Source organism: Strongylocentrotus purpuratus, unplaced genomic scaffold (genome assembly GCF_000002235.5).
Source record: "Strongylocentrotus purpuratus isolate Spur 01 unplaced genomic scaffold, Spur_5.0 spur5_scaffold_3, whole genome shotgun sequence".
NCBI lineage: Eukaryota > Metazoa > Echinodermata > Echinoidea > Camarodonta > Strongylocentrotidae > Strongylocentrotus > Strongylocentrotus purpuratus.
In genome coordinates, this window is record NW_022145609.1 from 23,180,581 (window position 1) to 23,205,014 (window position 24,434).

Sequence of the window (24,434 nt, forward strand, 5' to 3'; positions counted from 1 at the left end):
TCATTGAATCTATGTTAACAAATTCTAAATAATTTCCCAGAAACAACAAGATTTAATATCTTACTTTGTATGCATTCTTAAAATTCCAAAAATCTTTTTAATACTGATTCGAAAAATAAAGAATATTTAAAATCTTGGTAAAAAAAGAAAGAACCAATATCATGTTTAAGGTAAAAAGGAAAGTGGGATAACATTATATATAACAGTAATATTTACGCTCGAAAATACCCAAAGTGTATGGCTTCCTGTTAATAGTGGTATATAGAAGCATTGCTGTATGTATTATGTTTACGGAACAATTCTGTATACCATTAGCCAAAATGATTTAGAATGAAATGTTGTTCCCATTAAATATATTTTCCTAAAATATATGGGGAGAAAAGTATTCACTAAATTATTATGAAGATTGTTCATGGACGTCATATAACAAATAGTTCATTTGAGAAGAAAAAAAATCACACGACTGTACTAATTTTTCCAACAGGTGGCTATCTCCCGCAAGAAGCAGCTCCAACTGGTAAGCAAGCATTGTTTTGTTAAGGTAGTGAACATGTCAGTTTCAATATCTAATAACTCAAACGTGTTGGGTAACATTAATTTAATATGTTGACAGTGTCTTGGTAATTATAGTTTTCTCCACTATAATTCGTCTCAGATCGGTGATAATTAAATTCATGGTGAAACTATTTCGGTTTGTCAAAAAAGACAGAGAACTCGACCGGTGTTTCATTTGTATTTAATAGCTGAATATACAGGTGTCTATTTATGTAATTGGGTATCACGTGAAATAGCGAAAATGAGAGTTCACTCAGAAAGTTGGCATTTCGAATTTTCCTTTTTTGTCCTACCACTAGAACACTAGATACTAAAACCATCATAAAATAGGATAAGTTTGCTAGAAATTTTTCAATAAAATTTTGTTTTTATCTGTGTAAATTATTTACTCAGAATCAACAGTAGAAGACGAAACACAACCACTTACAAAAGAACAGGTAGATCAATGTGCTCAGGATTTCAAAACTTTCTACCGAACACGGTTATGCAAGATCAGGACGGATCCACTTGACTTCAATTCCATTTTAGAGTTCGAAAGGATTTACACGAATTTAGTTCTGCTAAGAAACGAAATGGGAACCACTAGGCAGATGCCCTTAGACTACGCCGAACTACTTACAACAAAAGTCAATGGAGTATTTCCAAAACGTCTCATGGTGGAAGGCGAAGGAGGAGCAGGTAAAACAACATTCTGTTCCAAGATGGCATGGGACTGGGCGGAAAGAACTAAGGAGTTTGAAGAGTTCGACTGGGTTTTGGTTATTCCTTTTCGAAACACCAAGGAAGGTCAGACTGTAGGAGATATAGCAAAAACATATCTGCCAGATAGCAACACGGTTCAACCGCGCCAAATCGATAAATACATATTGTCTGCCCCTACAAAAGTGTTTATCATATTTGACGGACTAGACGAGTATGAAGGGGATATCCTCAAAGAGAGTTCAGATATCGCTAAGATTCTTCGGTCAGAGAAGTTTGTGGAATGTAGAGTTGTGGTGACAACACGCCCGTGGAGAGCAGTTCCATTCAAATCGCATGAAATCATGATGCAAACATTTGCTTTTCTGGCCATAACTGGGTTTGATAAAGAAAACATTTCGATTTATATCACTAAATATTTTCAGGATGACCCGGCAGGATATGAATTGATAAAGTATATAGAAAGCAATGACCAGATTCAAGAAAATATGGCTCCATTCCCACTTTACATAGCGATGCTTTGTATCTTGTGGCGGACTTCTGATGCCGACAAACGAATTATAATTCGGAAACTTAAAACGTTCTCCCAGCTGTTTACTGCGATAATAATTTCCCTCACAGACCACTGCTTGACAAAACAGCACCAGAACCCTGATGTTAAAATCCTTACAAACAAGGAGATGAAAAATTACCTATCACAAATTGGAAAAATTTCTTACTCTGGAGTTTTAGAAAAAAGGTTGATGTATACCGAAAATGATTTCAGCGGATATAATGAAGCAATGGAGGCATGTTGTAGGATAGGAGTACTGAGTCGAGAAATTCTTATAGTGCCAAGACAGGAAAGGCGTCTGAGTGAGACAAATCCTGTGACCTCAAGCGTATTCTTCCCTCACAAGTTGTTCCAGGAATACCTAGCCGGTATGTATCTTGCCTCTCTTTTTGAGTCTGATCATGAGCAGTATAAAATGGCGATGAATGGTGTAATTCAGAGAGCAGAAGAGTTTCGCTACCTTTTATACTTTACTGCATCTCAAACGAAGAACGTCGCTACTGATGTCACTAGCAGGCTATTTAAAATTGGACATGATAGACGTATTCTAGTAGATGTCACATTTGAAGCGTATGATGAAGACACAGCAAAAGTGGTTGGACAGCACCTCTTTGCAGAACAAAAGTCACTAAAAATCGATGACATGATGTCAGCGCATACTGTGTCAGGATACCTTTTCATCATGGAAAAGTTAACAATGGTGAGATATGAATAGTTGCTCAAAAATGCCACAACTGAAAGAGTAGTGTAAAGTGGAAAAATAAAACATCACATTTTATTATATAAATAATTCATGTATATATCATACAAAAACTATGAACAACAAAAAATAAAATAACTACTTAAAAAGAAAAAGGCGATAGTGGTCGGACAATACATATTTGCAAAACAAAAGTCACTACAAATCAACGACAACATGTCAGCGCACAGTGTGTCCGGATATTTCTTCATCATGGATAAGATAAGAATGGTAAGATTGAACAATAATTATTGCTTAAAAATGCCACATCTTTAAAAAAAGACAATATTGTAACAAAATATAATAAAACATCATATTTTATTACATGTATAAATGATTCTTTTTCCGGGATTTATTTCCGTTGAAAGCCATTTTGCCCTAAACATATTATTTTGGTTATATAAAGTGCGTCCCAGAAAAAACGAAACCGAGAATTATCGATGTTTTATCATAACTTAATCACAATTATAATTAATAAATGACACATATTTGTAAAGCTTAGATCCTCCTCTTTCACGCATGAGTGATTAAAAACAATTTGAAGAGGGGAAACCAAAAAGTCATTTTTAGGGCAGTATCTGAATTTCAAGGAAAAAAATACATTTCTAGAAAGTTCAATTTCTGCCCTTTCATATGACACCTCAATCAGGAAAAATGAGCCAGGAATAACATAGTTCTGTTTGCCTAAAGTAATGCTCGCATTTCCATAATTTGATTAAACGAGTTCGTTTTCACTGGATGCCTGCCGTAGCAACAAACAGAGTCGACAAAAGACTAAACTCCGTTTCGTTGACGATCAGCCATGCACAAAGAAGACGAAAGACTTGATGCCTGGATGATCGTCAACGAAAGTCTGAAATTGTATACGGCTTTTTTATGGAAGAAATGAATGTATGAGAAAAAAAATGGATATGATTCTTTCGCAAATACAATTAGACATACAAAAGTTCTTTAGCACATTTTATTTTATTCATAGGAAACTCTAATAGTGAGTAGAAGATCATGTGGTCCGACAGTTTCCCGTGACCTAGCAGACGTCATCTGCTCATCTACAGCATTTACAGCATTGGAAGTCTATGGCACGGCGCTCCATGACGACTTCTATGGCACCCTGGAGAGTAAAGTCAAAACGTCAAAGGTATGGAGAATCATCACAGAGAGTATGAATGAGGCGGACTGAGGATTATCTGAATGGGGTGGGGGGAGTTGTAAGACATAAATTTTTTTCCCAGAAAAATATATTATACCATCGGCCCTCTCCAGTCATTCTTACCATGTCTTTGTTGGTCATGCTTTACAATATCTATTATTGTCCGCATTTGACAAATAAGGTGACTATGAAATAGTGCAGTAACTTTAGTTATTGATGTTGGTCTCACTCTGAAGCTTTCCGGAACAATTATAAAAAAATTATACACGAAACGAATAGTAAGAATAATGCATTAATTCTCTAGTTATGGTAATATCCATTTAAAAGATTATCGTTTATTGTTGATGCTAATTAGTTTTGCATTTCAATTGGAATTCTTACACAGACTTTTATTTGTAATTATGAGAGTTATTAAAGAAAAAATATGGTTTGACATGTGTTTCTCACCATAATAGGTTGAACGACTATCACTTAAATACATGGCAATATCCAATGAGCAGGCATCACGTTCTCTGGCTAGATTCTTGAATAACCTCCCTAGACTGAAAGATTTGACGCTACAATACAATCGCTTTGACGGACGGTTTTACACCGAGCTAGCCTCTGGAGCACGCTCAGTGGAGGTAAGCAATTTTATTTAAATGAGAACTCACATTATTCGGTCGATATTATCTATAGAAAGAATGCCAAATGTCACAAATGAAAAGATTCGCTATTTCTTTGTGGCCACTGGCGTACTGATTGGGCGGGGGTAAGTTTTCTAAGTAAAAACTCCAATGATACAGACACCATGTACAAGATTTCCTATCAAGAGGATGGGAACTCTTTTCATACCCCTACCAGGCCCTTTCTATAAGCTCGTACAATGATATTTTTTCAAAACTGAGAGAAGTACTGTTATGTGAATTAATGCAAGCAGGGAAGACCCTTTGGGCACTGGAATGTAAAAGGGTAAAAGCGCATCCTATGTACAATGAAACGGAATAAATTTAATCATTATATTTGTGAGGAAAAAGAAAACAAAAAATAGAAAGAACAAGCATGTTAAATTCAATGAACGAAGTATGATTGTTGAAATTAAAATTCGCTTTTAGTTTGCAACCATTGTAAAAAGATATAATGCAAATACCTAAACCAACTCAATTAAGTGAGTATTCGTACTATGTTGACTTCAGATACTCATTTCTGGGAGGACATAGGGGACATACACTGTCGCTCATATACACTGTTGGTCATAATGGTGGAATAATTATTTTTTACCCCAGTTTAGGGAAGGATTTAAAAAAATGAATTATTTCTAATAGATCTAGATAATGGCATACATTCTCAGATTTTATTGAATATTAATTTGCGAGTGTTTGTTTTGCGTGACTGCTAAATCATATGTGTGCTACTACGCTAATCAGCTAAGAGACCTACGTCCTTAAGTCATAATTGACAGTAATGAGGATTAATGCCTCACAAAAGGGCACTAATATATAGCTGATCGACACGATTTTTATCTTGGGGCCTCACAGTAGCGAGGCCATTGCTTAGCCCCTGAATCATGACTGTACGCAGTGGTTGCTAGGGTACGCGGCCGCCCCCACATATCCCCCAAAACGAAGAAAATGCAATAAATTGTCAAAAATTCACTGCATTTTCCCCCGGCCCCCAACAGGAAAAATTCCTCTGTGTGGCCATGCCATGAACCATAATGCATGGATATGTGGGGGCGGCCGCGTACCCTAGCAACCACTGCGTCCAGTCATGATTCAGGGGCTAAGCAATTGCCTCGTTACTGTGAGGCCCCAGGATAAAAATCGTGTCGATCAGCTATATTAGTGCCCTTTTGTGAGGCATTAATCCTAATTACTGTCAATTATGACTTAAGGACGTAGGTTCCCTAGCTGATTAGCATAGTAGCACACATATGATTTAGCAGTCAAGCAAAACAAACACTCGCAAATTAATATTCAATACAATCTGAAAATGTATGCCATTATCTAGATCTATTAGAAATAAATCATTTTTTAAAATCCTTCCCTAAACTGGGGTAAAAATAATTATTCCACCATTATGACCAACAGTGTAGTTGAGATATTTTTGTTTTATCCCAATTTATGGAATTATTTTTAAAATAATTTATTCCTAATGGATCTTGATAATAGTATACATTCTCAGATTTTATTGAATAATAATTTGCCAATGTGTTTTTTGCGTGACTACTATAGCATGTGTATGCTAGTATGCTTATCAACTAGGGGACCTAAGCCCTTAAGTCATAAATGACAGTAATGAGGATTAATGCCCCACAAAAGGGAGCACATCGACACGGTTTTGATCCAGGGGCCTCGCAGATACGAGGCCATTGCTTTGTCACTGAACCATGACTGTACGCAGCGGGGGCTAGGATAGGGGTCAGTTTCCATAAATAAAAATAAAAAAGAAAATGCAATACATTTTCAATAATTTATTGCATTTTACCCCGGTCCCCAACATTAAAAAAAATCCTCTGTACGGCCATGCATTATGGCTCAAAGCGTGAGATCTATGACAAATGGATGGTTAGTTCCACAAAGAAAATGCAATAAATTATCAATAATTCATTGAATTTCCCCCTGGTCCCCAACCGAAAAATAAACTTCTGTGTGCCCATGCCTTGAGCCATAATGCATGGCCGTACAGAAAATTTTTTTTTATGTTGGGGACCGGGGCAAAGCAATGGCCTCGTAACTGTGAGGCCCCAGGATCAAAACCGTGTCGATGTTCCATATTAGTGCCCTTTTGTGGGGCATTAATCCTCATTACTGTCATTTATTACTTAACTCATAGCCTGCCATGAGGCTGCGTGCACGCTATTGTTACGCTGCTTCTTGCATGCTAGCAAACATTCGTAATAGCAGTTATTGTTCATGCCCATTGGACTGTGCCTAGTGTTTTGCACGCGCTATTGTTAGTACCATCGCCTTAATCCAATTACCTCGTTATAAATCTGGCACTGGAGGGATTAGCCCTGTGGCAGGATAAGAGTTAAGGGCGTAGGTCCCCTAGTTGATAAGCATAGTAGCATACACATGCTTTAGAAGTCACGCAAAACAAACACTGGCAAATTATTATTCAATACAATCTGAGAATGTATGTAATTATCTAGATCTATTAGGAATAAATCATTGTCAAAATAATTCCATAAATTGGGGTAAAACAGAAATATTCTAACTATATGAGCGACAGTGTACATTTTCAGTGATATTTACCAATGCAACTCACAGAGATTGGAGCGTCAATTTGGATTTCAAGAAAATTACATTTTTTATATGATATACAACATATGTCATAATTATTTGCCTGTCATATCTTCATTGGGGGCCCTTTTTATAACTGAACTGTTACCTTAAAACGTGATTGCAATCACTTAAGTCGATTCGACAACTAATAGTCGTTATTTTCCCACTAAAAGCCATTTTCAAGCCCTTTCGTTTTGAGGGAAGGTCTGAATTAGTATTTTCTTTCAAATGCCGTTGGAATTTAACCTTTTCATTTGTTTGGCCTGCAAATGGGACATAGTACCTTTAAAGGCGAGAAACTGTTTTTTGTTTGTTAATGTTCTGTACTACATGTATGGATCACCCAATATCATATATCATTTTAGATCTTTTTTTTAATGTTATATCATATCATAATATCTTATATTTTATTATACCACATTACAGTGCATTTAATTATATTATGTTATTCATTTATTTATCAATTTATGTACAGTGCTATTATAAGCAGGGTTGCCTCCTCAGTTCATAAACTGCTATCCGTGAGGACCTTACATAATTAAAAAAAAACAATGCATATATAATATTTAAACACATAAATAACACAATAAACAAACATTAAGAGTACAAAGATAAAATAACATAAGAAACGAGTATTATGAACCTTGAGTTATATTACATATAATCATACTTAATCCATTCAAATTTAGGAAAATGCTCACAAAACTGAAGGAAAAAAACATAGGGCAAATAAGGAAAGTATCATATTAAGTAGCGATACATTGTATCAATTAAACAAATCATAGTCCATCTAATATCACATCATTCTAGGAAATTGAAGAGACTGATAATGATTCTCATACCTTTATGAATTGTGTAAAATTGTCTTTGATCCTGTTTGGATCAAACAAGATCGTAATTCCAATGCTTATTTCCTTAATTTTAAAGATTATCTTATAATTTGTTATGTTTGTTTTATCCTATTTTCACATATATATATATAGGTTAGAGCGTCAGGTCATTCTGTACGTAAACTTCACCTAGATCATCGGTGCCACAACGACATACTGCAGCATGGCTTTACTGTGGAAATGTTATTTCCAAACTTGGAGCGCCTGATTTTCACTTCTTCCCAAACAGTGTCCCCTGACATCGTAGGATCCTTTGGTCATTGTGGGCTTAAAGAGTTGTCATTCGCCACAGAAAACAGACAGGGCAACACTAAAGAGGATGAAGAATATCATGTCCCTCTGGTCGGAGATCCCTCCTCTCTGGAACATGTTTTCTTGAAGTCGTTTCCACTACTTACCAATCTCTCATTCAAAGAGCTTGTGATTGGAAACAATCGTTGTAAAATAATACTGAGCTCTCTCAAACAGCATCAGCACTTGAAAAACTTATGGTAAGACATTACGTAAAATTCCAAAGTCAATATAACATTTTGAAGATGGATGTTGTAAAATAGAATAGTGTAGTGACCAAATATGTTTTTGTTTTAAATTGTCGCTTCGAGCACATGCTTGTGAAATGCAAACTTCCACAAGTCTAGTTCCCCGCCGAGGGTCGGTATTTCAACGAAAATGAGGGGTCCCTCTGCCTTGTAAATCTGTAAAGTGGTTGTCTAGACCCTCCCCTCCAAAATTTAGAAAAAGCCATGAAGTATCTAAATTAACGATTCACATTTGCTCGACCCCACTGAGAGAACTGAGAAATGGACCTACACTTATATGTGCGGTCAAAAGTGTTCAAACTACAGAATGCAAATTTTCTTGCTTGGTCAATGCGCTCCCTCGCAAAACAAAAATGTAATTTGGCAAAGTGCGTGGATAGAATGTGAAATCGATCTTCCCAATTAAATCGCTATGTGTTCACATGAATTTTCCGTTTCTCTCTTTCCTTTTTGCACCATCCCCTACCACCACAATTTTTGTTCCAGGTCCAAGCCTCCGGGTCGAGCCTGTTCAGCCTCCCCCCTCCCCCGCACTTTCAACAACACTCCGATCCCTGATTATATCTGAGACTTTTCGCAGTGTTATTACATAGTATTATGTAGCGAGGGAGGGGGATACCCCCCATCTAGATTATGGAGGTTTTCGCAAATTGAATGTCTGAAACTTGATTCTGGAGGTAATGTGTACAAACATAAAAGACTCTGGGTGACTCTAGGCTTGGCGAGCTTATATTCGTAAAATACACGAATTGCAATAGATTGATGATGACAGTAGCCAGACTGTTTTAAATACAAACGCGCAATGGAGCGTAGCCACCATCAAGCAAGGTAATTTTTTGGAATTCTGAACCTTTGCCTTTACCTGTACAATGCGTGTATTTTGTGGCATTATGCTAGGTTTACTTTGACACTATTTATATTTCCTATCTGGAGTGACGGTCCAGTTGAGGATTTCATATGGGAAACTTATCCTTAACTATTTGCTTATAGTGAAACCTATTAATCTAATTGTATTCACCTCCTTATAACCAAATGTCTGCCTGTGATATAATTTAACATTTGGGATCAAAATACCGTATAGTAATGCGTTCCATTACCCCGTTAACGTCAAAATAGATTTATTTTACGCGATGCACTAAGGACTCATTTTCAGGAATGTTTTCCTTTTTGGAAACTGTGGTACTCACCCTATATTTTTGTTGCAACTTTTTATAAATTGCCAAGGGATAAAGACATGTGCCCACATCTGCCCCACTCACCGATTCAGGATCACATCCCCTGATTTGGCTCAGTTTCAAGTACAAACAAGTTGTACAATGTCAAATATATCAGAGTTCCTTAGTAACACTTTTTACCTGTCTGAACAAAATGAATGTAATTAGTATTTACATGTTAAGGGACAGGGGTAGATAATGTATATGTTGACAAATTGAGCATGAGCGAAATGGTCATATTTGCCAATCAACTAAAGTTTTGAACATCCCTTTAGGATTGCATTCCCATTAGTTTATTTCACTTTATTTTGCATAATTATTTTTGTTAAATCCTCGCCACAGCATATAATTATTTATTGTAAGGCCACATTAACGAATGACGCCAGGACGCTGTAAACATTTTTCTTTTTCTTTCGAGAAGGAATAAGTTGCTCGATTCTTTCGTACTTCATGCAAAACTGGATGAAAGACGCACTTTTACATGCTTCATCTTTAGGTTTTACCAAGAATTATAGTTTGAAGCTAATGACAAGCTTTAAAAGTATATACCTTTATTCAATGACTTTTTGATCGTGTCTTTACAGCGTCATTCACTGTTACACTGATGATGATCTCGACCCCATTGTGTCAGCTATCAACATGGAAAACAGGATGAAGGTTAATGTTCAACATGACCAGGTAAATACATATTTTTTTGGAGGCATCGATACAATATCAACACACTTTTAATCACAGACCTGATGTAGATGTAATAAAAGCTAATTTACATATGTTAACCCAGTAATTTAATTCACATCATAAAATTCACATCCTACAAGAAGAGAAGTGAATTCATCAGAGCACGACGCAAACTTAAAGGTACGAAAACAACAATCCAGGAGGACTTAACTACAAAAAACCAAGAACTCTACACAAAAACATTCAAGTGCAAGGATGTTCTGGCTTCTTGGACTAGTGATGGGCGAATCTTTGCCCTCGTCAAGGCCACCAATGGCAAGGAGGTACGAAAACTTATCACTTGTACCCATGATCTCGACATCCTGTCCAAAGCGAACTGAAAGCATAGTGATTCAAATAGAGTTAATTGCATCCTCAATACACGTCCCTGATCATGTCTTTTTATAGCCTAAGTTTTACTATTGTATTTTTTAAATTTATTCTTTCTTTATCAAACAGTTTTAGCTAAATTAATTAATTATTTAGTTATCTTTTTATTACCCAACATTTTGTACTCATTATTGTTACATATGTGTGTTTTTGTAATGTCAGTTGTAAATGTTTATTTTATATGTAACAGGCAAATAATTACCAAAAGTATCAAACTTATACATATGTGCCAAAATATCTGTATCCTTATATCGTTAACTGAATAATACAAGGGATAATACTTCTCTGGGATATTTACAGTTTGAATCTAAATATTTGTTACCTAATGAATTTGATGATTATGTTAGTTCTTGTGACGGAAATGGTATGTTTTCTATCGCACATTTTAATTGTAGAAGTTTGAAGAGAAATTTCGAAAATATGAGTAATTTTTTGAAATGTTTTACACATACATTTTCACTCATTGGATTAACAGAAACATGGTTAACCAATACAGATACACCCCTTTTAGAATTGCCAAATTATATTTTTATTACAAACAACCGTCAAAACAAGTGTGGTGGAGGAGTAGGTATTTATCTTAACAATTGTTTAACATTTAAAAGACGAGAAGACTTAGAGATATTGAATGACTGTGTAGAAACGATTTGTGCTGAAATTTATTGTCATAATAACAATGTTGTTATTATTGTAGTATATAGACCTCCAAGTAAACCATTATCAACATTTTTGGAAGGTGTTGAACTAATAATGCATAAAATATTGAATGAGAAGAAAGAATGTTACTTTCTTGGTGATTTTAATGTTGACCTACTTTCTCCAAGTCCATCTGTCAGTACTTTTGTTGATTTATTTACGTCATACTCTTTTTTACCTGTGACATCAAAACCAACCAGAATTACACCTCACTCTGCAACCCTCCTCGACAATATATTTACAAACGAATCTGATAATGTTATTAAGTCAGGTATACTTGTTTCTGATGTCAGCGATCACTTACCAATTTTTTTAATCATTGATTGCGATTTTGTGAATGAAATAATAAGTTATGTAACATTTAAACGTAATATTGACGATGATTCCATTGTAAGATTTTTTATACTTTTACGTAATCAAAATTGGGAAGAAGTTTATAAATCAAATGATGTTGATCAAAAATTTTGTACATTTCTTGATCGATATATTTTACTTTATAATGCATGTTTTCCCTTGAAAAAAACTGTGCAAAAAAGAAAAAAAAGTGATAAACCATGGTTTAATGCATCTTTGAAGAAAAAATGCAAAAAAATATATAAATTGTATCATAGGTTTATAACTAATCCTACTCCTCATAGGGAAGCTAAATTTAAATGTTATAGAAATGTTGTAAACGATGAAATACGAAAATGTAAACGTGATTATTATAATAATAAATTTAATAGTTGTAGAGGAAATATCCATAAGACCTGGAAAGCTATAAATGATGTTTTGAAGAAATCTAATGGCAAGAAACAATGTCAAACTATATTGTATAATGGTGAATTAACTGATGATAAAAATGTAATTGTTAATGGTTTCAATGAATATTTTGGTGATAACTTGCCGAATTTGAATGTAGATTTTAACAGTTTTTTTAATAATGTAAATGACTCTCAATCAATGTTCTGTGAATCCATAACATTTGCAGAAATGTTAGATATTGTAAAAAAAATTAAGGATAATGCAAGTCCAGGTGACGACGACATTAATACAAAAGTTTTTAAAAAATCTATCTGTTTTGTTTTTAAACCATTGTGCAATATTTTTAATCTCTCTCTGGATCAAGGAGTGTTTCCTCATAGACTTAAGATTGCTAAAGTTATCCCAGTTTTTAAAAAGGGGGATCGAGCCCAATTATCTAATTATAGACCAATTTCGCTTTTATCAATTTTTTCCAAGACTTTCGAAAAACTTGTTTATAAGAGACTTATTTCATTTATTGATCAAAATCAGATTTTATACAAAAGACAGTTTGGATTCAGAAAAGGTTATTCGACATATATGGCTCTTGTAGAATTAACTAACAAAATATCTCTAGTATTCGAGGAAAAAGAAATTTCTTATTGGTATATTTTTAGATTTATCGAAAGCATTCGACAGCATTAATCACGAAATACTTTTAAACAAAATGGAACGCTATGGTATAAGAGGTACACCCCTAAAATGGTTTCGGAGTTATGTCAGTGATCGTAAACAATATACATTTATAGACAACCACAAATCTGATTTATGTAATATATCTGTTGGTGTGCCCCAGGGATCCGTTTTGGGGCCCCTATTATTTCTATTGTTCATAAATGATCTTCAATTTATTAGTGATGTATTATAATCAATTATCTTTGCCGATGACACAATTCTCTTTATTTCAGGTAATGATGTAGCAGAAGTTAATAATGTATTGAACGTAGAAATGAAAAATGTTACTAAGTGGTTCTCTGCTAATCGATTGGCTGTAAATATTGATAAAACTTGTTACATGATATTCAAACCTAAGAATAAGTTCATTAATGAAGACTTAATACAAATATTTATTGGAGATTGCTTAATACAACAAGTTAAACAAACACAATTTTTAGGAGTTACAATTGATGATAAAATAACATGGAAATTACATATTGATGACATTTGTTCAAAAAATTTCTCAAGCCGTAGGGGTAATGAATAGATTAAGAACTGTTGTTCCAATGAGGATTCTTTTAACCCTGTATTACACAATGATTTTACCTTATTTATCATATTGCAATATTGTATGGGGTAACAGTGCACTGTATCTTAGAAATAGAATTGGAGTACTCCAGAAGCGTGCAATACGAGTTATTTGCAATTCACAACCTCTTGCCCACACAACCCCTTTATTTCAGCAGTTGAGTATTTTAAAAGTGGATCAAATGTGTAGTTTGCAAATTGCAATTTTTATGTACTCCTATTTTAAGAACATTTTACCAGATAGTTTTAATAATTATTTCACTTCAAATTGTACAATTCATAGCCATAGTACCAGAAATTCAAATCACTTAAGATTACCGTTATAGTTTCTCTCAAACAACAATTTCTTACACTGGTGTAAAATCCTGGAATTCAGTACCAGTAGAGATTAAGAACAGTCCGACACTTTCTAATTTTAAACGTAAATTTAAACTGTATATTTTACATAAAAACAATTCACAAACTTATAGTGGTACAATATAATTTTTTTGTTTGCCTGTTTAATTTGCCAACTTAATTTTGTTTTTATCATGTACTGTACGTCGCTATTGTTTGTGGTTTTTTGGTTTGTTTTTGTTTTTTGTTTGTTTATATATATAAAATATCCAAAATATCTAATATTGTTCTGGGGATTAGCCTCGACAGGCCCCTGGCTTTTGTTTGTCCCCCCACATTTTTTTTATATCTACATGTATTTAGTTGTTCTTTGTTTACGGACTTTAGATTTTGTTTGCTATTTGTTTCTCTTAATATTATTGTTTGTTAATTGTGTATTTTTTATATGTCTGAACATGTATGTATACTTTTTGTTTTTTTATGAACCACATGTGGAAATAAAACTTGAACTTGAAACTTGAACTTGAATTTCAACTTCGGGCTTATGCCGTTTCGAAGTGAAACATCATGAGCAAAAACCGAAATTCTCTCCCAGTGAAACAAAATATTGATTAAAAAAATATGCACAGATCTGAAGAGCTAGATATCATTGACACTAACCACAAATAGAATTTATTTCATTTCTTTATGGTAATAATCAGTAATCGCTCAATAATATACAGTTCCGATAATTATGATGGGTGAAGGTTACCTCCTATGAATCCCAATGCAGCACGATTGACTTTGATTAAAATTTACGAGAATTGAGTCTCTGCTCCAGACTTTCTTACCTATTTCTACAACCAAATATTTTCAAAATGTTGTCATGTAGCAGCAATTTAACAAGACCTATTTTCACTACTGGTCCTGCAATCAAAATTTCACAAATACGACCATACCTCTTGAATTTTATTCTGGACTCATTTACATCTCATTTACACCTCATTGAAACTGTGGAAATGACTATAAACCGATTTCAAACCGACTTACTTTTCGTCATTGGGGTAATGAAATTGTTTGAATATTCTGTTGTCAACTTGTGTCGGTCTCAGTGTCACTGGAATATCAATTTTATAATTAATTAATTATATTATTTGTAACAGGCCCAGAAACATATCAAATGTGTAAAAATGTCATCAAGCTTAGCGGATGCTCTGTGCAATCGGACATCCATACAGGAGTTGAGTCTGATGGAGAAAACCATCTTCTCCAATGCTTGGTTTTCAGAGGAAAACGAAAGAAAAATAGACTCGAAGGTAATTATAAGTGTGTCAGTGTATTGGCAGCCAATTCTTCTCATTGAGTTATGTTCCTCGATATGTCGCAAATGTTAATGAGAAGTTACCCATATGAGCTAACATGTACGTTGTTGTTGAACATGGCAAAATCTTAGCAAATCGGGAAATAAAAATGAATGTCGCCGCTTCCCTTCAAGCCGACGAAAAAGGAACCCCAAAGAGGTAGCTTACTGACTAAATTACATTGATGGTCGTCAGTGCGGATGTCCAGACGCGTAGCCAGGGGGGCAGTGGGGGCGGTTGCCCCCCCCCCCCCCCGAAAACAGACGTAGGAACAAAAAGGAGCAGATAAAGAAACATTTTTGAAAATTCAGAAAAGGATTAAGAGTCGACAATGGTACAACGAATCGTCTTCTTTCTCTAATAATTTAATGAAACGTCAAAGCTTCCGCGCCTCGCCCGGGAGGGGGGGGGAAACTGAATTCAGACAAGAATTAAGAGTCGAGCACGGCACAACGAATCGTCTTCTTTCTCTAATAATTTAATTAAAAACGTCAAAGCTTCCGCGCTCCGCGTGAGAGGAGGAAACTGAATTCATAGAAAGATTAAGAGTCGAGAACAGTTCAACGAATCGTCTTCTTTCTCTAATAATTTAATGAAACGTCAAAGCTTCCGCGTGAGAGGAGGAAACTGAATTCAGAGAAGTATTAAGAGTCGAGAACAGTACAACGAATTGTCTTCTTTCTCTAATAAATTAATGAAATGTCGAAGCTTTCACGTTTTGCGCGAGAGGAGGGGGAAAACTGAATTCAGACAAGGATTAAGAGTCGAGAACGGTACAACGAATCGTCTTCATTCTCTATAATTGAATGAAACGTCAAAGCTTCCGGGCCTCCCCCGGGAGGGGGGAACTAAATTCAGACAAGAATTAAGACTCGAGAACGATAAAACGAATCGTGTTTTTTGTAATATAACAAAAATTGAACGCAATTTGAATGCGTGTTTTAAGTCATTGCACGAAAATAAACTTGATCTCTCATTCCGCATGTTTTGTCGAAATTAATTCTTTTCCCATGGAATCACATCGACATGATGACAACATTAAGCATGTTAAGACACAATTTTAGTGTGTTCAGAAGAGCGCTTTGCCATGAACATGGTCAAATACTGTTTCATTTCATTTTACACAGATGTCTTAATCGCGTAGTAGGTGGGGAGCGAATGAAGTCACTGATCACTTATTGCGCCTCTTATCAGTAATGTTTTTCCTTTAAAATCAATCTCATATAAGCATTCATCAATCAACTCCTGAGCATGTTTATAAGTGGTCCTTTCTAAAGAAAAAAAAGAAGATTTACTTCATTTCGAAAGGCCTAATGCCGATGCATTGGTAATGTAGAATGAAAACAGACATGTAGATAAACCGTTGGTGAATGGGCTTCCTTGGTGAAATGTAATTTAATATTAATGAATAGATAAAATAGGCAGTTAGTTGAATTACATTTATTGTTGATTTTATTTTCACCCTTTGTTCACCTACGCACAGTGATGTCAGCAATCCCTTTCATTATATGAAGTTAAATGAGTATAATTTTGTCCCTTGGGGGTGGAAATTCCTACTCATTACGAGCAAACAAAATGAGTTAAACCGTATCTAGTAAAGAAAAATCATTTGATGTTTTATTATCATAATGTGAATTATCGTTTCGTTTTATTATTCGACCCTTAATGACTGTGATGTTTAGTAATTACAGCTCCTATACCACATCCCTTGATTTTTTTTTCGGTTTAGAACTTTTCTTTTTTCTTTTCTTTTTTTATCGTTACATAGCACATTTTAAAAAATTACCTTGATAACAGGGGCAATTCGATGGACATGCAATACTTTAATAGTACATCATTATTATGATTAATTCTATAGCGTGTTAACCTACAATGAAATCGATACACTGACGGTCATGAACATTATAAAAGTATATTATGTATTCCCTATCGTTTAAAATTGATAGTTTTCAAATTTTGTGTGTTCTTTTTTTTTTGTCGCCATAAATGGCATCTCAACAGATAGAGAAGGTGTGCATTCACGGTTTTCATCTAAACGAGAATGACCCAACAGCATCACGTGACCTAGTCAGGTTTCTGTGTCTCCTGCCATGTCTTACCGACCTGATGATAAAGGGCTCTAGATCTGACAGTCATTACAATCGTCTTTTCCTTCTTGATGATTTCTACCACGAACTTGCTCGTCAGGCCTCATCCTCAAAGGTGATTTGCAAGGTGTATAACGTTAACCAGGAATTCGAGACATTGGCCATATTATGGTTAACTAGAATAATGAATAATGAAACTGTAATCTACTTTGTACCACAATTTACGAGCAAACAAAATGAGTTAAACCTTATCTAGTAAAGAAATATCATTTGATGTTTTATTACCATAATGTGAATGATCGTTTCGTTTTATTAATCAACCCTTAATGACTGTGATGTTCAGTAATTACAGCTCCTACCACATCCCTTGATATTTTTTTTTCGGATTAGAACTTCAAGCTAAAAGCTTAATTACAGTCAAATAAATTTGAAAATGTAAAAGTTATGTTTATCGGTACATAGCACATTTAAAAAAATTACCTTGATAACAGGGGCAATTCGATGGACATGCAATACTTAGTACATCATTATTTTGTTCTAATTCTATAGCGTGTTAACCTACAATGTAATCAATACACTGACGGTCGTGAAAATGATAAAAGTATATTATGTATTCCCTATATTTTAAAATGGATAGTTGTCAATTTTTTTGTGGTCTTTTTTTTGTCGCCATAAATGGCATCTCAACAGATAGAGAAGGTGTGCATTCACGGTTGTCATCTAAACAAGAATGTCCCAACAGCATCACGTGACCTAGCCAGGTTTCTGTGTCTCTTGCCTTGTCTTACCGAACTGATGATAAAGGGCTCTGACGATCAATATATTAATCTTCTATTCCTTCGTGATGATTTCTACCACGAACTTGCTCGTCAGGCCCCATCTTCAAAGGTGATTTGCAAGGTGTATAACGTTAACCAGGAATTCGGGACATTGGCCATAGTATGGTTAACTAGAATAATGAATAATGAAACTGTAAACTACTTTGTACCACAATTTACGAGCAAACAAAATGAGTTAAACCATATAGTAAAGAAAAGGCCTTTGATGTTTTATTACCATAATATGAATGATTGTTTCGTTTTATTAATCGACCCTTAATGACTGTGATGTTTAGTTATTACAGCTCCTACCACATCCCTTGATATTTTTTTTTCGGTTTAGAACTTCAAGCTAGCTTAATTACAGTCAAATAAATTCAAAATGTAAAAGTTATGTTTATCGGTACATAGCACATTTTAAAAAATTACCTTGATAACAGGGGCAATTCGATGGACATGCAATACTTTAATAGTACATCATTATTATGTTCTAATTCTATAGCGTGTTAACCTACAATGAAATCGATACACTGACGGTCATGAAAATTATAAAAGTATATTATGTATTCCCTATCGTTTAAAATTGATAGTTCTCAAATTTTGTGTGTTCTTCTTTTTTTTTGTCGCCATAAATGGCATCTCAACAGATAGAGAAGGTGTGCATTCACGATTGTGATCTAAACAAGAATGACCCAACAGCATCACGTGACCTAGCCAGGTTTCTTTTTTTCCTGCCTTGTCTCACCGACCTGACGATAAAGGGCTCTGACGATCAATTTAATCATATTTTCCTTCATGATGATTTCTACCACGAACTTGCTCGTCAGGCCTCATCCTCAAAGGTGATTTGCAAGGTGTATAACGTGTACCTGGAATACGGGACATTGGCCATATGGTTACCTAGAATGATGAATAATGAAACTGTAATCTACTTTGTACCACAATTTACGAGCAAACAAAATGAGTTAAACCGTATCTAGTAAAGAAAAGTCATTGATGTTTTATTACCATAATTTGAATGATTGTTTCTTTTCATTAATCGACCCTTAATGACCGTGATGTTCAGTAATTACAGCTTCTACCACATCCCTCGATATTTTGTTTTCGGTTTAGGACTTCAAGCTAAAAGCTTAATTACATTCAAATTTATGTTTATCGGTACATAATACATTTAGAAAAAGTACCTTGATAATAGGCGCAATTCGATGGACAGCAGTACTTAGTACATCATTATTATGTTTTAATTCTATAGCGTGTTAACCTACAATGTAATCGATACACTGACGGTCATGAAAATGATAAAAGTATATAATGTATTCCCTATCGTTTAAAATTGATAGTTCTCAAATTGTGTGTGTGTGTTGTTGTTTTTTGTCGCCATAAATGGCATCTCAACAGATAGAGAAGGTGTGCATTCACGGTTTTCATCTAAACAACAATGACCCAACAGCATCACGTGACCTAGCCAGGTTTCTGTGTCTCCTGCCTTGTCTCACCGACCTGACGATAAAGCACTATGCCGATAAACTTTTCCATCGTGATGATTTCTACCTCGAACTTGCTCGTCAGGCCTCATCCTCAAAGGTGATTGGCAAGGTGTTTTAACGTTAACCAGGAATACGGGACATTGGCCATAGTATGGTTAACTAGAATGATGAATAATGAAACTGTAAACTACTTTGTACCACAATTTACGAGCAAACAAAATGAGTTAAACCATATAGTAAAGAAAAGTCCTTTGATGTTTTATTACCATAATATGAATGATTGTTTCGTTTTATTAATCGACCCTTAATGACTGTGATGTTTAGTAATTACAGCTCCTACCACATTCCTAGATTTTGTTTCGGTTTAGAACTTCAAGTTAAAAGCTTAATTACAGTCAAATAAATTCAAAATGTAAAAGTTATGATTATCGGTACATAGCACATTTTAAAAAATTACCTTGATAACAGGGGCAATTCGATGGACATGCAATACTTTAATAGTACATCATTTTTATGTTCTAATTCTAAAGGGTGTTAACGTACAATGTAATCAATACACTGACGGTCATGAAAATGATAAAAGTATATTATGTATTCCCCGCTATCGTCTAAAATTGATAGTTCTCAAATTGTGTGAGTTCTTTTTTTTTTGTCGCCATATTATTACCATAATGTGAATGATTATTAATCGACCCTTTATGACCGTGATTTTCAGTAATAACAGCTCCTACCACATCCCCTGATATTTTTGTTTCGGTTTAGAACTTCAAGCTAAAAGCTTAATAACAGTCAAATAAATTCAAAATGTAAAATTTATGTTTATCGCTACATCACACATATTAAAAAATTACATTGATAATACTTAATAGGCGCAATTTGATGGACATGCAGTATTTAGTACATCATCATTATTTTCTAATTCTATAGCGTCTTAACCTACAATGTAGTTAATACACTTACGATCATGAAAATGATAAAAGTATATTATCTATTCCCTATCGTTTGAAATTGATAGTTCACAAATTGTGTGTGTTCTTTTTTTCCTGTCGCCATGAATGGCATCTCAACAGATAGAGAAGGTGTGCATTTATGGTTGTAATCTAAACAAGAATGACCCAACAGCATCACGTGACCTAGCCAGGTTTCTGTGTCTCCTGCCTTGTCTTACCGACCTGACGATAAAAAACTCAGACGATCAATACGCATATCTTTTTCTTAGCGATGATTTCTACCTCGAACTTGCTCGTCAGGCCTCATCCTCAAAGGTGATTTGCAAGGTGTTTAACGTTTACCTGGAATACGGGACATTGGCCACATAGGCGCCGGAAGTGGGGGGGGCAAAACGCATTTTTGCCCCCCAAAAACGCCCCCCCCCCCCTCCAAAAAAAAAAAAAAAGCAGTAAAGGAGTTAAGATAGTTTGTATTTTTAACCCAAAAGAACATAACAATAATAAAAACCTGACTTAAATGACGTATAAAATTCCATTCAAAGAAAAGGAAAGTTGACAGGAATTAAATTTTCTAAACATTGCGAATGCTACCTATATTTATCAATGGAGGTTTTTATAATAGCGATACGCGCATATCGTGGTCATATCGTGAGAGAATGGGAAAGCGTGTCTGTTTTTTGTTATAGCGGTGAGAAGCTCATGATACCCTGAACGCTGGCGTACTGATGCGGGGAGGGGGGGGGGGTAATTTTTATTCGATACCAGTGATTTACAAATGTTGATTGAAATGACATGATTTTCCGGTATTTTTTCTCAATTTTTTTGTAAGTCATACCTTTTTATGCGTTTCTTGGAAAATTTGAAATTCCCAAATTTACAGTCGGGCGAAAAATATACTTATTTAGAAGCCTTTATGTCAGGGTCTGCAGAACGGCCGGGCTCGGGGGCTCGAGACCCCCTCACTTTTTGAAAAAGTTTGTTACAGAGAAAAAGAAAGAAAGAGAGAGAGAAAAAAAAAGGTGACCTGCCAAAGTCACAAATGAGGTATCAAAATATGCTCATCTGACCGTAATTAAATACCGAAAACCCCAGAGCTTACGGGGGCTCCGCCCCCGCACCCCACCAAGGGCCCTAAGGCGGTCCCCTGTATGCTCATCTGACCGTTATTAAATACCTAAAACCCCGGAGCTTACGGGGGCTCTGCCTCCGGAGCCCACCAAGGGCCCTTAGTCGGTCCCCTGTGCTCATCTGACTGTTATTAAATACCTAAAACCCCAGAGCTTACGGGGGCTCCACCCCCGGACCCCACCAAGGGCCCTAAGGCGGTCCCCTGTATGCTCATCTGACCGTTATTAAATAACTAAAACCCCTGAGCTTCCGGGGGCTCTGCCCCCTGGACCCTTCCAAATAAGGGCCCTAAGGCGGGGCCCTGGATGCTCATCTGACCGTAATCAAATGCCTAAAACCCCAGAGCTTACGGGGGCTCCGACCCCGGACCCCATCAAGTGCCCTAAGGCAGTCCCCTGTATGCTCATCTGACCGTTATTAAATAACTAAAACCCACGAGCTTTCGGGGGCTCTGCTCCCTGGCCTCTCCGCCAATTAGTGTCCTGCCAGTGTCACAAATAATGTATCTAAATATGCTTATCTGACCATAATTGTAATGCCTAAAACCTCTGAGCTTCTGGGGGCTCAGGCCCTGGACCCTACGGCAATTTACGCTCTACCTGATCGTTAATAATCCACTTTGAAAAACGTTCCGCGGGGACTGCATGTAAAGTGTAAGAGTGGTGGTGATGCAGATTTTTCTTCTGACCCCCCCCCCCTCCAAACATTTTTGCTCGTTACGTCACTGCCACTGGAAGGTGAGCCCCCTGGAATGTTTGCCCCCCCCCCCAATCCCTAACTGCTTCCGGCGCGTCTGATTGGCCATAGGTTAACTAGAATGGTGAATAATGAGAAACTGTAAACTACTTTGTACCACAATTTACGAGCAAACAAAATGATTTAAACCGTAACTAGTCAAGAAAAATCATTTGATGCTTTATTACCATAATGTGAATGATTATTTCGTTTTATTAATCGACCCTTAACCCTAATAAGGCCTGGGGCCATTAATCCCCCCCCCCCCCCAGGCGCGGATCAAGGGTTTCTTAGGGGAGGGGGCCCAACTTTGTTTTACTTTTTTGCTTCCGAAAATTTGAATCGCGCCGGCCGAAAAGTCGCTCAGTGGGGGGGGGGGGGGGGGTAGTTAGCACATTTTTTTTTAAATTTGCACCCCCCCCCCCCCTTGAGCACCAGGGGGGGGGGGGGGCCCAACCCCCCAAAAAGGTAAAAATCACGTGATTTTACATGATTTGTTTCTCAAGGGGGGCCCGGGCCCCCCCCCCCCCCCCCCTTCGCGATTTTTTTTGCTTGTTCGGGAACGCATACGGATGGCGCTCCGCCGTTCGCTGACTTTTGTTTTCGAGTCTTCCGCATCTTTTTAAACATTTCTTTTTGAAAATCAGACGTACAGTTACAAAGTCAAGTTACCTTTTGTCTTTGCATGTCAGCCCGAAAATCGCTCATCGGTTTTCGTGATTTGTGTAAAAAAAACATATGGGATGTCATTTTTCCTAAAAGGAGATAAAACATTAGTTAATGGGTCTTGTTTAAAGGTTTGGTGTTTGTTTAGGGAGTCAAAACAGTTGAATTGTAGTTAGAAATGAAATAAAACAACAAAACAATAAAATACATCAGTTAAAAAACAATAAAATACATAAGAAATTATCAATACAAAATATAGAATAAGGAAAAACCTAGCTCTTTCATTTTTTTTTGTCGTATTATTGATTCAAATGGTCTAAGGAATACATGTAGTGAAAAAGAATGCTTAAATAAAAGAATATATGAATTATGGGTTAAAAAGGTGAATTTTATTACCTTATTTACATAAATTACCATAAATATGCAAATGAGTGAATTTTTCAAGAAATGAAATTTACCATAGTATTCTATACACTTCACTTGACATGCGTGCAAATTTTCGCGGTGAGCGGCCGAGATGTTAGGGGGGCCATAATGCCCCCCCCCCCCCCGGCCGTATTAAGACCTCAAATAGCCCGGCCTTTTTAGCGTTAATGACCGTTATGTTCAGTAAGTACAGCTCCTACCACATCCCTTGATATGTGTTTTGCTTTAGAACTTCAAGCTCAAAGCTTAATTACAGTCAATTTAAATTCAAAATGTTAAATTTAGGCCAAAAGTCATTACAATCATGAAAATGATAAAAGTATATCATGTTTTCCCTATCGCTTAAAATTTATAGTTCTGAAATTGTGTGTGTTCTTTTTTTGTTGTCGCCATGAATGGCATTTCAACAGATACAGAAAGTGTGCATTCAGGGTTGTAATCTAAACGAGAATGACCCAACAGCATCACGTGACCTAGCCATGTTTCTGTGTCTCCTGCCATGTCTTACCGAACTGATGATAAAGGGCTCTGACAATCATTACAATCGTCTTTTCCTTCGTGATGATTTCTACCATGAACTTGCTCGTCATGCCTCATCCTCAAAGGTGATTTGCAAGGTGTATAACGTTTACCTGGAATACGGGACATTGGCCATATGGTTACCTAGAATGATGAATAATGAAGCAGTAAACTACTTTGTACATGTACCACAAATTACGAGCAAACAAAATGAGTTAAACCGCATCTAGTAAAGAAAAGTCTTTTGATGTTTTATTACCATAATGTGAACGGTTGTTTCTTTTTAATACTCGACCCTTAATGACCGTGATGTTCAGTAATTTAAAAATTCCTACCACATTCCTTGATGATTTTTTGTTTTCGGTTTATTACTTCAAGCTTAAAGCTTAATTACAGTCAAATAAATTAAATATGTAAAAATTTATATTCATCGGTACATAGCACATGTAGAAAAATTACCTTGATAACAGACGCAATTCGATGGACATGCAATACTTAGTACATCA

The 24,434-nt window shown here is 35.8% G+C and overlaps 2 protein-coding genes across 2 annotated transcripts in view; both read left to right on the forward strand.

The window, feature by feature from the left end:
• The window catches only part of LOC105446752, a 30,220-nt gene extending 19,557 nt beyond the window's left edge, over positions 1-10,663 (forward strand). Inside the window, exons 5-11 of the mRNA XM_030995818.1 lie at positions 485-517; positions 949-2,507; positions 3,523-3,684; positions 4,152-4,319; positions 7,946-8,343; positions 10,190-10,283; positions 10,427-10,663. Coding sequence (XP_030851678.1) covers positions 485-517; positions 949-2,507; positions 3,523-3,684; positions 4,152-4,319; positions 7,946-8,343; positions 10,190-10,283; positions 10,427-10,663 — 2,651 coding nt within the window. The remainder of the gene's footprint in view (positions 1-484; positions 518-948; positions 2,508-3,522; positions 3,685-4,151; positions 4,320-7,945; positions 8,344-10,189; positions 10,284-10,426) is intronic.
• A 4,258-nt stretch (positions 10,664-14,921) lies between these two features.
• On the forward strand, positions 14,922-19,800 carry LOC105442590. Its single transcript, XM_030996700.1, has 5 exons — positions 14,922-15,067; positions 17,114-17,314; positions 17,890-18,087; positions 18,665-18,859; positions 19,416-19,800. Exons 1-5 carry the CDS (start codon positions 14,942-14,944, stop codon positions 19,620-19,622), a joined length of 927 nt encoding a protein of 308 aa, XP_030852560.1. The 5' UTR covers positions 14,922-14,941; the 3' UTR covers positions 19,623-19,800.
• The last annotated feature ends 4,634 nt before the right edge of the window (positions 19,801-24,434 follow it).

Bases quoted from the DNA above. Each gene is read 5' to 3' on its own strand.
- LOC105442590 (XM_030996700.1), top strand. From the start codon at position 14,942: ATGTCATCAAGCTTAGCGGATGCTCTGTGCAATCGGACATCCATACAG. The intron at 17,315-17,889 runs GTGATTTGCAAG...GCATCTCAACAG, and splicing joins GTCAGGCCTCATCCTCAAAG to ATAGAGAAGGTGTGCATTCA. The intron at 18,860-19,415 runs GTGATTTGCAAG...GCATCTCAACAG, and splicing joins GTCAGGCCTCATCCTCAAAG to ATAGAGAAGGTGTGCATTCA.